Source organism: Diaphorina citri, unplaced genomic scaffold (genome assembly GCF_000475195.1).
Source record: "Diaphorina citri unplaced genomic scaffold, Diaci psyllid genome assembly version 1.1 scaffold477, whole genome shotgun sequence".
Lineage (NCBI taxonomy): Eukaryota > Metazoa > Arthropoda > Insecta > Hemiptera > Psyllidae > Diaphorina > Diaphorina citri.
Window position 1 is genome coordinate 53,491 of NW_007377912.1, and position 12,863 is coordinate 66,353.

The 12,863-nt window shown below is 38.7% G+C and overlaps 3 protein-coding genes across 3 annotated transcripts in view; 2 read left to right on the forward strand and 1 right to left on the reverse strand.

Moving 5' to 3' along the window:
- Positions 1-5,628, forward strand: part of LOC103509242 (zinc finger protein 502) — a 26,000-nt gene extending 20,372 nt beyond the window's left edge. The window contains exons 3-6 of the mRNA XM_017444104.2: positions 771-2,617; positions 4,364-4,526; positions 4,900-5,112; positions 5,570-5,628. Coding sequence (XP_017299593.1) covers positions 771-2,617; positions 4,364-4,526; positions 4,900-5,112; positions 5,570-5,628 — 2,282 coding nt within the window. The remainder of the gene's footprint in view (positions 1-770; positions 2,618-4,363; positions 4,527-4,899; positions 5,113-5,569) is intronic.
- A 1,020-nt stretch (positions 5,629-6,648) lies between these two features.
- LOC103509243 (COMM domain-containing protein 4) lies at positions 6,649-9,545 on the reverse strand. The gene is made up of 4 exons (XM_008473840.3): positions 9,521-9,545; positions 8,764-8,928; positions 8,305-8,408; positions 6,649-7,372 (listed from the first exon to the last, which is right to left on the reverse strand). Exons 1-4 carry the CDS (start codon positions 9,543-9,545, stop codon positions 7,034-7,036), a joined length of 633 nt encoding a protein of 210 aa, XP_008472062.1. The 3' UTR covers positions 6,649-7,033.
- Positions 9,546-10,002: 457 nt separating this feature from the next.
- The window catches only part of LOC103509244 (uncharacterized protein P11E10.01), an 8,054-nt gene continuing 5,193 nt past the window's right edge, over positions 10,003-12,863 (forward strand). Inside the window, exons 1-3 of the mRNA XM_026823631.1 lie at positions 10,003-10,243; positions 11,153-11,238; positions 11,691-11,901. Coding sequence (XP_026679432.1) covers positions 10,200-10,243; positions 11,153-11,238; positions 11,691-11,901 — 341 coding nt within the window. The 5' untranslated portion in view covers positions 10,003-10,199. The remainder of the gene's footprint in view (positions 10,244-11,152; positions 11,239-11,690; positions 11,902-12,863) is intronic.

Below are 12,863 nucleotides of genomic sequence, written 5' to 3' on the forward strand. Positions count from 1 at the left end.
TGTTTCACTGTCGGAGGAAGCACTGTGCAATATAGCTTCCCCTTTTAGAGATTCTCTACCATTGCACATGTGACGTGTTTGGCAACAATGCCTATTTTTTTTCTGTCACATTGATCTGGACACACTAAAGTGGGATACCCACTCGGCCACTGAGGTTGCTGGGTTAAAGAACCCTTTGGTCTTATATGAACAGTAACAGTAACTATAAATATGCACTAGCACTATAGGTTTAAATGTTAGATCAGTCCATTAAAAGAAAAAAAAGCTATTGAAAATTTTGGAAAACTACTTTTTCCCCTTACCTTTCCCAATCCCACAGCGATGGCTGCGAGTCCGATGAGACCTCCTTTCTTGGTCTGTGGATTCTTCGACACAGCAAAGTCTTGGCCAAGCACTTTGAGCAGTTTCCTGATTTGAGTGTGATTGTTCAACTGATGGAAATCTTTCACCATTCTGAAAATGAAACATAAAACAATTGTGATGGATGGACTAGTTTTATTTATTATCATTATCATTAACTTTTCAGTCCTATGCTAACAGTATAAATAAACGCTATTATTATTACTAAACACCTTAAGTAAAGAATACTATATTTTTTTTTTTTTTTTTTTTGTCCCAACCAATGTCTTCAAATGTAATAGATTTACAGCAGGTTCCACCAAAACCGCCCACAACAATGCCATCTCAGCAAGTGCATCAGCAACAGAGAAACAATTTACCTCACCCAATGCAGCAAATGCATTCAATAGAGAATATGAACAATGAAAGACATGAAAATCAGATGCAACCGACCCAACATCAAATACAACATCAACTGCAACACGGTCAAATGAGTCAACAGGTTCCTAATACAAATGTCAATCAACATGGACACACAAAGGATTATAGTCCTCTACCAACCAGTCCTGCGGTTGATCAGCAAGATTGTCAGTTATCACAACCGCAAATGCAAAAAGACGATCTACTCAGGAGTAGACAAAAGAAGGAACTGCCCGAATCGTTACAAGAATTGAAAAACGTTAAAAACGGAGAGCAAGTTCTAAAACCGTCGGAGAGTGACGAGATGAGTGCAATGGATGTCATGTCCATGATGGGTAAATACGTAGACGCCAACGAGGAGGAAAGCAAAGACATCGAGAAGCTAGTGATAGAGGAAAGTGCTTCGGAAGACTCTGACGACGAGGAGGATGAAGATTTTGAAAACGATGAAAACAGTTCGGGAAAGAAAATGGTGAAAAAGTTCAAGTGTAATATTTGTCCGAAAAGGTACGCGCGCAAAAACAGGCTGACGAATCACTTGAGAACACATGAGGCTGGGAGCGGGGACGAGAAGAGCGAAGGTGGTGAGGGGAGCTTCACTTGTAGTCAATGTCCGAAGACGTTTGTGGACAAGTGGCATTTGAACAGACACTTAAAGAGCCACAGTGAGAATAAGGTGTTCCGATGTGAGCAGTGCCGGTTTGATTTCTACGTGAAGCGCGAGTATAATAGACATATGAAGATTCATGACGGAGTCAAAGTGTTTCTCTGCTCCGTGTGCTCCAAAACATTCACGGATAAGGTCAAGTTCAACCGGCACATGCGCGCGCACGAGGGTATCAAACCATTCCAGTGTAGTGTGTGTAGTGAGAGTTTTACTCAGCGGAGTAACTTGAACATTCACCTCCGTATACACGACGGTATTCGGCCGTTCCAGTGCAATGTGTGCTACATCTGTTTCACGAACAAGTCCGATCTTAACCGACACTCGCGGATTCATAACGGCATCAAACCCTTCCTCTGCTCGATGTGTGCCAAATGTTTCTCGAGGAAAGATGATCTCAATAGACACATGAAGATTCATGAGGGGTCGAAGCGGTACCTTTGCACGATGTGTCCCAAGTGTTTCACAAGGAAGGATGATTTGAATCGGCACATGCGCAATCACGACGGACTCAAACCCTTCCATTGCTCGGTCTGTTTCGAAAGTTTCACCCAGAAAGCCCTGCTCAATATTCATCTCCGAATACACACCAATAGCAAACCGCACGCGTGCTCCATCTGTACGGAGTCTTTCAGTCAGAAGTCCAACTTGTACATTCATCTGAAACTCCAGCACGGGGTGAACCCGTTCAAATGTGACGTCTGTCCGAACGAAACCTTCGAGAAGGAAACGCAGCTGAGTCTGCACATGCGCACAGTACACGGCGTCAAACCGTTCAAGTGCAGCATGTGCGACGAAGGTTTCCCGAAGAAATCCGTGCTCAAGGAACACCTGCGTGTGTCGCATAACGTGAACCCCTTCAAGTGTGACATTTGCTTCAAATTGTTCACGAAGAAGTCCAATCTGCGCACGCATATCAAAACGCACGAGCCGATCCCCTGCGACAAGTGTCCGGAGATATTTGAGAAGAAGACGGACCTTCAGGAGCATGTTGACAAGTGTCATAACCTACATGAGGAAGACGAGGAGGAGGGGCTGGATGAGTTCGATGCGCCCAAGGAGAAGAGTTTCAACTGCTCCAAGTGTTTGAACATCGTACGGATACCGGTCGAGATCAAAGTAGAAGTCCCCTTCGTGTGTAAGGCTTGCGAACAGACCCACTTGGGTTCCCACCGTTACTCAACCCAAGAACTAGTTTGACATAGTTCTCATTGATTCGTGAACATTTGATGGAGGATATGGCATTGATTTTCAAGATGGAAGAAATGAAATGGTTGCTAAGCAATGAGTAAGAGTCTTTGAAGGCGGAGGTTATGACTTGGGCATGTTCCTTGGGGAAACCAATCTGGGGGGGAAGATAATGGGTTATATTAATTTCACTGTTATGCTGAATACTAAGGAGTATGTAGGAAAGAGAGTAGAGAGTTTAGGTATAGGGGGCAAAAGGAGAAGGGGTAGGCCGAAAATGAGATGGAGAGATAAAGTGAAAAAGACCTGCCGTGACATAGTGGTCAAGACACTCGCCGGGTAAACAGGAGAGCATGGGTTCAATACCATCAGAGGCATAGAAATTGACCACCCAGGGCCGTATTTAGAGGGGCTCTTGAGCTTATTTTTCTCCTTTACTGTAATAATAATAATAATAGTGCTTATTTATACTGCTCGCATAGGACTGAAAAGTCCCTTTACTCCAGCAGTAGGCTACTACTATTACCGTGCTACACTCCAAGTTAACTAGGCTGGAGCCTTTGGGCCCTCTAAGGGCTTTTTTTTTTATTTCAGCAAATTCTTTGGCCTGTATTTCTAGGATTTCTAAAATTCAAATTTAACAATACTTAGGTACCTACTCTATTAAGTCTATTAGTTTGGTTCACTCACTTGCTGCAATTCATTATTCAGATGAGATGCTTCAACACTAAATTTAACACTGTTGCTGAGAAGAAATGTCAGTGCTGCCACACAGCCCTTCACTTCTGTGTCACCTGTAATAGAATAATACAAGTTTTTCTTACACGGTTGGCACAGAAGTAAAAAGTCCTGGGTTCAATTCCAATAAAATAAAAATAAATAAAGAAATAAAAACTGGGTGTCAACACCAATCTTGGGGAACAAATGCTGTGGGAGGGAACATGGTTAGAATAATTGCTTGCAATGCAGAAGGTTACTTTGTGTTTATTCTAGTCAATCTGAGAGACATACTACAGTATGGTCATGGTATGACACAGACCACAGACACATAGCCAAGTATTGCTACAAAATAAAAATGTATTAAAAAAAAGAAAAAAAATAACTCACTAAATTTGGCATCAGAAGTAAACTTCTGAATTTTCTTGTAGTCAACTTCTCCAGCAAGGATGTTCTTCACGATTGTCTGCAGTAGGAGTTTCAACTTGATGTGTGACAATTTAGACAGATTGCTCACCTGTCCAAGGAGCCCCCAGCAGTCTAAACAAGGTAGGTATAGATAGCCTAATCAACTTGGTGGGTAGCGCGTCTGCCTTGTAAGCGCTAGATCGCGGGTTCCATTCCCGCCCAGGGGTGGATTTTATAATTTACAGATGAAGTTCGTTCTCGGAACGGCTGGCTTTCTCCTATCCTTCTCTCGTCGATTTAGGGACGATATAAACCAAGGAGCCAGTCAGGGCAATCATCATCCCCACAAAATTTGAACCTCTGTGAACATTTTAACATAGAACACCTGATAATTGATACACTTGAAAATTTAATTTCTAGCTAGGTATTTACTTATTGAGTGGTGGACTTTATACCCCTACACTTTTCTTTCAAATTTATAATGAAATTTTCATCAACATTTGTTGAGAATAGATCAGTTGCGCTTACTTGTGTGATGTTTCAAAGTCATAAAGCAGGAAAAATGAGGACCAACGGAATTTTTCTTTTTCTTCTACTATTTGGAACCACCGCTACGCGGGGGCCCAGAGCCTCGTTGAAAAGCTGACCAGTGAGGGAGTGCCCGCGGTCCAAGCCTACGAACACGGGGAAGATGCGGCCCGCGATGCCGACATTTTGGTCACCGCCACCTACTCCAGCGTGCCTGTGCTCAAGTACGAGTGGCTGAAGAAGAAAGATGCTCATATCAATGGTGAGTTCAAAGCGGTAGGTGGCGGGTTCGATTCCCGCCTGGGGCGAACTTTTTAATGGAGATAAACCTACAGGAAAAAAAACCATTCAATACAACGGGTGTGCGAGTGTATTTATTAATACAAATTATACAGAATAATATCTACAAAATAATTTTTTTCTTTACATTAAAAAAAAGAGAGAAAAAACGGGTCTTTTTTCCCCTTTATTACCTTTTAAATATTCAAGACTTTGTTTAGACTTCTTCTTCTTTTATTATTATTATTATTATTTTGTTTTCTGTTTGTTGTTTGTTAGTTTTTTTTTTTTTTTTTTTTTTTTTTTTTTAAAAAACTTTATATATATATTTTTTTTTTTTTTTTTTTTAATTTCAGCCGTGGGCGCGGGTCTAAATCACCACTCAGAACTCGACGCTGCCATCTACTCTCACTCCTCCATATTCTTCGACTCGGAGGCCGCGGCCCGAGGCGAGCTTAAAGGCCTCTACGAGCAGGTGCCGGCCAATATGGTAGGCGAGGTTGGAGGCCTCATTGCGGCCAACCTGACGAGGGACGCGCGATACCCCCTGACCGTGTTCCATTCGATGGGTACGTTATTGGGCGAAGTTCCCCTATTTTTCGTTTTTTTTTTTTTTTTTTTTTTTAAGGGGTTTAAGAGGTTTGACAGAGGGAACTGTAACTGCTATGGTCTTATCGTCCCGAAATCGAAGAGAGGAGGAAGACAGGATAGGAGAAAGCCAGCTGTTCCGAGAACGAATATTATCCCATCAGAAATTCACCCTGGATTTCAGGGCAATCCTGCATAGGGTTACCAGACGTCCGCTTTTTGGCAGACATGTCCTCCTTTTTATATGTTTGTCCTCTGTCCACCCGCCTTTTTAAAATATAGCAAAAAATCCGCATTTTTGAAGTTTTGGCCTCAAAAACCTGCTCTCTTTCAGGTAACTGTTGATACATTTCAGGTAACAGCTGTGCGCACAGAGGAGCATATTAAAACAAGACTACAGTCCACGTTATTTTGCAAAGGATTCTATTTTTATTTCAGGCATGGCTACAGAGGACGTGATCACTGCCAAGCTGATCTACGACAAATATCAAGTATGAACTGTTTGATATTATACGTAGGAAAATGATAATTCTCACACCAGGTACGTAGATATTTGTAAAATACTCTCTATTTATTTATTACTTATTTGGTTTTGTACAAACTTTGTAAATTTGGTATGTAGTTCACAAGTATGGGGAATGAAGCTTTTTGGTTAAGAACTCGAAACTTTTCGATTCAGATTAGTGCAACGGTTCTAAGGAAACAATAAAAAAAAGTCGTGTGATGTTCTTTTTTTATTTCCTTATTTCAACTCGATCCAAGGATGTGTACTCTTTTTCGTCCCTTTTTAGATTGTACAAACTCCCATTACACATGATCTGTGAATATTTAACTACAATATTAGAACAGAAAATTATTTATTTTATGATTTATAACTGGAATAATCATGTGTTTATTTTATTAGGTACAAACAATGTACAGAGAATTGTATGATGTATTATCATGGATTTTTTTTTCCATTTATATACAAATTAATATAAATATAGCAACAAATGAGACATTTTAATTTGCGAACAATTCTAAATTTACACTTTATTTTGTTTTATTCAGCAGTTGAAATGCCCAGTTTTTTGACCAGCTGGGCAATTGTGTCCTGCTGGCTTTCCCCGGCCTCACTCAGGCTGGGTGACATTAATGTGACATGGGTAGCTTGTCCCTGAATCAAGGGTAAAACCCATCACTAGACGGTTAGCAGTTGTACAAACTCCCATTACACGTGATCTGTGAATATTTAACTACAATATTAGAACATAAAATTATTTATTTTATGATTTATAACTGGAATAATCATGTATTTATTTTATTAGGTACAAAAAACAATGTACAGAGAATTGTATGATGTATTATCATGGATTTTTTTTTCTATTTATATACAAATTAATATAAATATAGCAACAAATGAAGAGACATTTTAAATTGCGAACAATTCTAAATTTACACTTTATTTTCTTGTTTTATTCAGCAGTTGAAATGCCCAGTTTTTCGACCAGCTGGGCAATTGTGTGCTGCTGGCTTTTCCTGGCCTCACTCAGGCTGGGTGACATTAATGTGACATGGGTAGCTTGTCCCTGAATCAAGGGTAAAACCCATCACTAGACGGTTAGCAGTTTGTACTGTGATAAAAATCAAAATGGAAAGACAATCAAAATTTCCTGACCATAGATTACCAAACCCATACCTTAGTGTTATACAACCCCTGAGGTTTTTCACCTCACAAGGAACTCATTTCTTCTACTCTCTTAAGAACACTGTACAATTCTTGCAAGAGTGGCATGTAGTTCTTCATTAAATCATATCCTGTAGGAATCTGCCATAATACCGGCCTTAGGGCCATTAGATCATAAGCAGTGAGGATTGACCCCACAAACCTCAGGGTCACATGACCTCTGAGTTAAATTTATCTCATGAGGAACTCATTTCTTCAATTCTCTTCTGAACACTTATCAATTCTTGTAGGAGCAGAGTATACTGTTTCTCACCCAACACAAATGTATGACTAACCACATCACTCGTTGAATCCATCCCATTTGCCGTTCCACTGTTGCCGACAGACCCACTTGGGTTCCCACCGTTACTCAACCCAAGAACAAGTTTGACATAGTTCTCGTTGATTCGTGAACATTTGATGGAGGATATGGCGTTGATTTTCAAGATGGAAGAAATGAAATGGTTGCTAAGTGATGAGTAAGAGTCTTTGAAGGCAGAGGTGATGACTTGGGCATGTTCCTTAGGGAAACCAATCTGGGGGGAAGATAATGGGTTATATTAATTTCACCGTTATGCTGAATACTAAAGAGTATGTAGGAAAGAGAGTAGAGAGTTTAGGTATAGGGGGCAAAAGGAGAAGGGGTACGCCGAAAATGAGATGGAGAGATAAAGTGGAGGAGGGCCTTAGAGAGAAGGGATGCAGAAAAGAGGAAGCATTTGATAGACGGAAATGGAGGAGTAGAATACAAGATGGAAACGCCGACTCCAAATTGAATTGGGATAAGGTAGAGTAAAAGAAGAAGAAGAAGAAGATTAATGTGATTCCATTAAAAAGTTTGTTCTTGGGTGGTTTATCTTATTAAGAACTCTTTAAAAAGTACCAAACTTATATTTAGGTATTATAAATAGCCCCCCCCTTCTTTGTCTCTATTTTTCAATTTATTGTATTGAATTGTAATTTAAAATGTTCAAAATAAAATAAAGTATTGTAAATAATAATAATTTCAAACTGGGGAATGCTTTTTTTTTGATAGAGGGAAACTGTAATTACTGGAGTCTTACTGTCCCAAAAATTATGAAAGTTCTCCTCAGAATAGGAGAAAACCAGCTGTTCCAAGAACAAACCTTTTAAAATCCGCCCTGGGTGGGATTTGAACCGATTTACAAGGCAGACGTGCTACACTCCAAGTTAACTAGGCTGGAGCCTTTGGGCCCTCTAAGGGCTTTTTTTATTGTATTTCAGCAAATTCTTTGGCCTGTATTTCTGGGATTTCTAAAATTCAAATTTAACAATAGGTACTCTATTAATGGTGGTTTTCACCAGCCTTAAACAGCCTGTTAGCTTAACAGCCCTGTTAAGCCAATACAAATTAAATGGAACTTAACTGGTTGTTAGCTTAACAAGAGTTTTAAGGACTGAATAAATAGTGAAATCCAACATAAGTCTATTAGTTTGGTTCACTCACTTGCTGCAATTCATTATTCAGATGAGATGCTTCAACACTAAATTTAACACTGTTGCTGAGAAGAAATGTCAGTGCTGCCACACAGCCCTTCACTTCTGTGTCACCTGTAATAGAATAATACAAGTTTTTCTTACACGGTTGGCACAGAGGTAAAAAGTCCTGGGGTAAATTCCAATTAAAAAAAAATAATAATAATAATAAAAATAAAGAAAGAAATAAAAACTGGGTGTCAACACCAATCTTGGGGAACAAATGCTGCGGGAGGGAACATGGTTAGTACAATTGCTTGCAATGCAGAAAGTTACTTTGTGTTTATTCTAGTCAATCTAAGAGACATACTACAGTATAGTCAATCTAAGAGACATACTACAGTATGGTCGTGGTATGACACAGACCACACAAGTCTAATGTAGCCAAGTATTACTAAAAAAAAAAAAAATAAAATAAATAATAACTCACTAAATTTGGCATCAGCAGTAAACTTCTGAATTTTCTCGTAGTCAACTTCTCCGGCAAGGATGTTCTTCACGATTGTCTGCAGTAGGAGTTTCAACTTGATGTGTGACAATTTAGACAGATTGCTCACCTGTCCAAGGAGCCAGTGAAATGTGAATGCGGAGAAATTAGTACGGGTTGTCGTTACGTATCAAGGGGTATGGCAGAAAAGAAAAAAAAAGTCCCTTCTTTATTCTGCCATCACCATTCGGCTTCAGATGAAGCCGCTACAACAACAACAACAACGTATCATGTCGGACTACTCGTTTATATCGATTGAGAATCTAGAACTCAACTTCATCCCGAGATGGTTTGCGATTAAGTCCCAGTGAATCCCTTAAAAATTCGCATTGGTAATGCCCATTGCCCATCCTTATAGAATTCCTTGTATAAAAGATTTCCTACATTTCTCCTTGTAAGATCTTGTTCGTCCTTGGTTTCCCAATCCTATCCTTTCTGTGCCATGTACATTAGTATGAACTGTTTGATATTATACGTAGGAAAATGATAATTCTCACACCAGGTACGTAGATATTTGTCAAGTGGTGCACTTTATACCCCTACACTTTTCTTTCAAATTTATAATGAAGAAATTTTCATCAACATTTGTTAAGAATTGACAATACCTATCCGTTGATGTAAATGGAAAAATCCAGACTAATTTTTCAGCATACAAAAAGCTTACTGTCAAGAAAAACTCTTATTCCACAGAATTACTTACCAAGGATTCCGTTTCTACTTACCATTATTGTTTCATAGGAACGAATTTAGTAGTTTATAAGGGATTGAACAACACAAAATTCTATTGGCTTTCAGAATCCACCCATTTGTGATTTTCAATTTTCTCTTTTTGTGATTTTCACTCTTTGATGTTTCTTCTTCGAAAGTAGGTAAGTACCTAATCTACAAAACCATTTGTCGAGTTAAATAGACAAAACCTTATCAGCTTATCAAAACCACTATCACCAGTATCACCTTTTCAGAGGTAAGAAAAAAGTTTTTTTTTGCCTTTTTTCCAAATTTTTCGAACAGGTTACTTTTTATTTTTTGAAATCTCCCGCGGTAAAAATGAGTTTGTTCCCTACTTAAAATATTCGAACAGAGACGTATACGGCCTCGTGATTGGTTGATTTTTTCCCCGGAAAGGGATTTTTTGAAACCGGGAAAATTTTAAAAATGTAAACTTCCAAAAGAATTAAAGAAAAGAAAAGAAAAAAAAACATCAAACCAAATTATAAGGTTCTTTTTCCTTTATCTTTATTCTTTTGAGCTAGAGTCACCTAATCACCTAACTGATGTATCTTTATGGGGCAATACCGCACAACTACAACTAGACTTCCTTCAGAGGTATCACAGCATTCACAGTTCTGTCACCTGGGCAAACTTTGTGCTTGACAAAAATGAAGCTGAAAAGCTCGGGCAAAAGACATCAAATGTATCATTGGTAATGATTTGAACTATTCTCCATAAAATTAATTTTTTCTCATGTCAACCTACCGAAATAAATTCGTAAACATGAGCTCTTCAATGAAACCAACAGCAACAGAGGTTGTGTCCAAAGTTCATGGTGCTTGTGACTTGAAGGTTAGCAAGTTTGTTAATTTTAATATGGCATCAATTTGATTTCCTTATCAGATTTGGCAATAAATCAAATATAGGACAGTAGACAGGCAATTTTCTGATGCAAAACCTCAGTCAATAACTTCTCAAGTGTCAGTGTGTTCTGTTGTGCCTTAGTGTTTGTACCATTAGTTACAAACTTGGTAATATTATTTTGATTTCATTATCATTTTCAATTTTGGTTTGATATGCTTGGTTCTCTAAGCAAAATGAATGATATTCCAAAAGGTTTATATCTTGTCATGGTGATACTGTTTAGTGTGGGGGTAAATTCCACAGTACTTAAGCCAGGTGTGTAATGTTTTATTTATATCATAATTACATTACTTAATAGTTTTTTTTTTTCTAAACTAACAATCTAGGTCTTAATCTTCCCAAAATTCAAGAGAGAAGGACAGGATAGGAGAAAACCATACAGCAAGAACAAACCTTTTTTGTTTAGAATACCTACCTAGGTACCTGTAGATTCCCGGGGTGGGAAGTATAGAGCAAATACCTACTTAGGTAACTAGTTTAATTTAACACTTTACATGCCAAGCCAAATTCAATATTTCTGTGAAGTGCAAGAGTGTGACAGTGATTTCAAGAAAAAACCACCGTCGCCTGTGAGAGTGCAACATTGACTTTATGGTAGGTAATGTTAGTGCCGCACACTAAAAAAAAAAAAAAAAAAATTGATTGACATTTGATTGCAAAATAGCACTAAGGTATTTGATATGCTTGGTTCTCTAAGCAAAATGAATGATATTCCAAAAGGTTTATATCTCGTCACGGTGATACTGTTTAGTGTGGGGGTAAATTCCGCAGTACTTAAGCCAGGTGTGTAATGTTTTATTTATATCATAATTACATTAATAGTTTTTTTTTCTAAACTAACAATCTAGGTTTTAATCTTCCCAAAATTCAAGAGAGAAGGACAGGATAGGAGAAAACCATACAGCAAGAACAAACCTTTTTTGTTTAGAATACCTAGGTACCTATAGATTTCTGGGGTGGGAAGTATGGAGCAAATACCTACCTACTTAGGTAACTAGTTTAATTTAACACTTTACATGCCAAGCCAAATTCAATATTCCTGTGAAGTGCAAGAGTGTGACAGTGATTTCAAGAAAAAACCACTGTCGCCTGTGAGAGTGCAACAGTGACTTTATGGTAGGTAATGTTAGTGTTGCACACTAAAAAAAAAAAAAAAAAAAAAAAAAAATTATTTAAAAAGACAACTTTTATAACAATATAGAGATGTCCCTAACTACTTCTCCTTTAATCAATAGACAACAGCACCATGTCCAGTTCAACCTGTGGATCAGCCATCTCTTCCACCCAACCAAATCAGCCACCCCTATTTCTCTCCGATGAACAAGTGCGAGATCTACTCGACTGGGAATCATTGGTCCCGGCCATAGAAAGTGTCATGGTGAAAGTGTCAAAGAAGGAGGTCATCCAACCTGCCCGACTCTTCATGCGTATACCAGAAGTTAATGGGTGAGTGAGTGTGTGTGTTTTTTTTTTTTTTTTTCAATTGAAAAAATGATTTATTAAAATAACCTATTATTTGGATCAAAACCTCCGTGGCCTAGTGGGTATCACACTAGGCTTGCACATCAGAGGTTCTGGGTTTGCTTCCCAACAGGGTGAAAGTTTTTTCTTTTTTGCTCTATGTTTGTAGTTTAGGGTGCATTCAGCCTCATGGGGACAATTGAGTATCAACCAGTGGCGGCATTACCAGTGTAAAAAGATTGATAATGAATGAGAATATTTATAGTAAAGGAGGCACTTAGTAATCCTGTGGAACCCACAAAAGTTGTGAAAAAAAGCTCTCTGCTTTACCACAAAGAATTCATGTGCCAGCCTAGTTAGCTTGTAAGCACTAGGCCGCGGGTTCGATTCCCACCCGGGGCGGATTTTATCCTGAGGGGATAATGTTCGTTCTTGGAACGGCTGGCTTTCTCCTATCCTGTCTTCCTTCTCTCTTCGATTTCGGGACGATAAGACCATAGCAGTTACAGTTCCCTCTGTCAAACCTCTAAAAAAAAAAAAAATAATAAAAAAAAAAGGATTGGCTCAAACATAATGTTAGCCAGCCTAGTTAGCTTAGTTGGTAGTGCGTCTGCCTTGTAAGCGCGAGAAGAGAGAAGGAAGACAGGATAGGAGAAAGCCAGCCGTTCCGAGAACGAACATTATCCCATCAGGATAAAATCCGCCCCGGGCGGGAATCGAACCCGCGGCCTAGCGCTTACAAGAATCAAATTGACTAAAATCTCATCTTCCTACAACTTACTCTTACCTAAACCTAACTGTATAAATAGATAACACTTACTCCAGGGATCCAAGGTTAGCTCTTTACCCGTAACGACAAAGGCAATATTTGCCAATACTTATCCTCTCCCTCGAAATAATTCGGATTAGGTATATAAAACCACCCATCTTCCCAGTTCGATTATCAA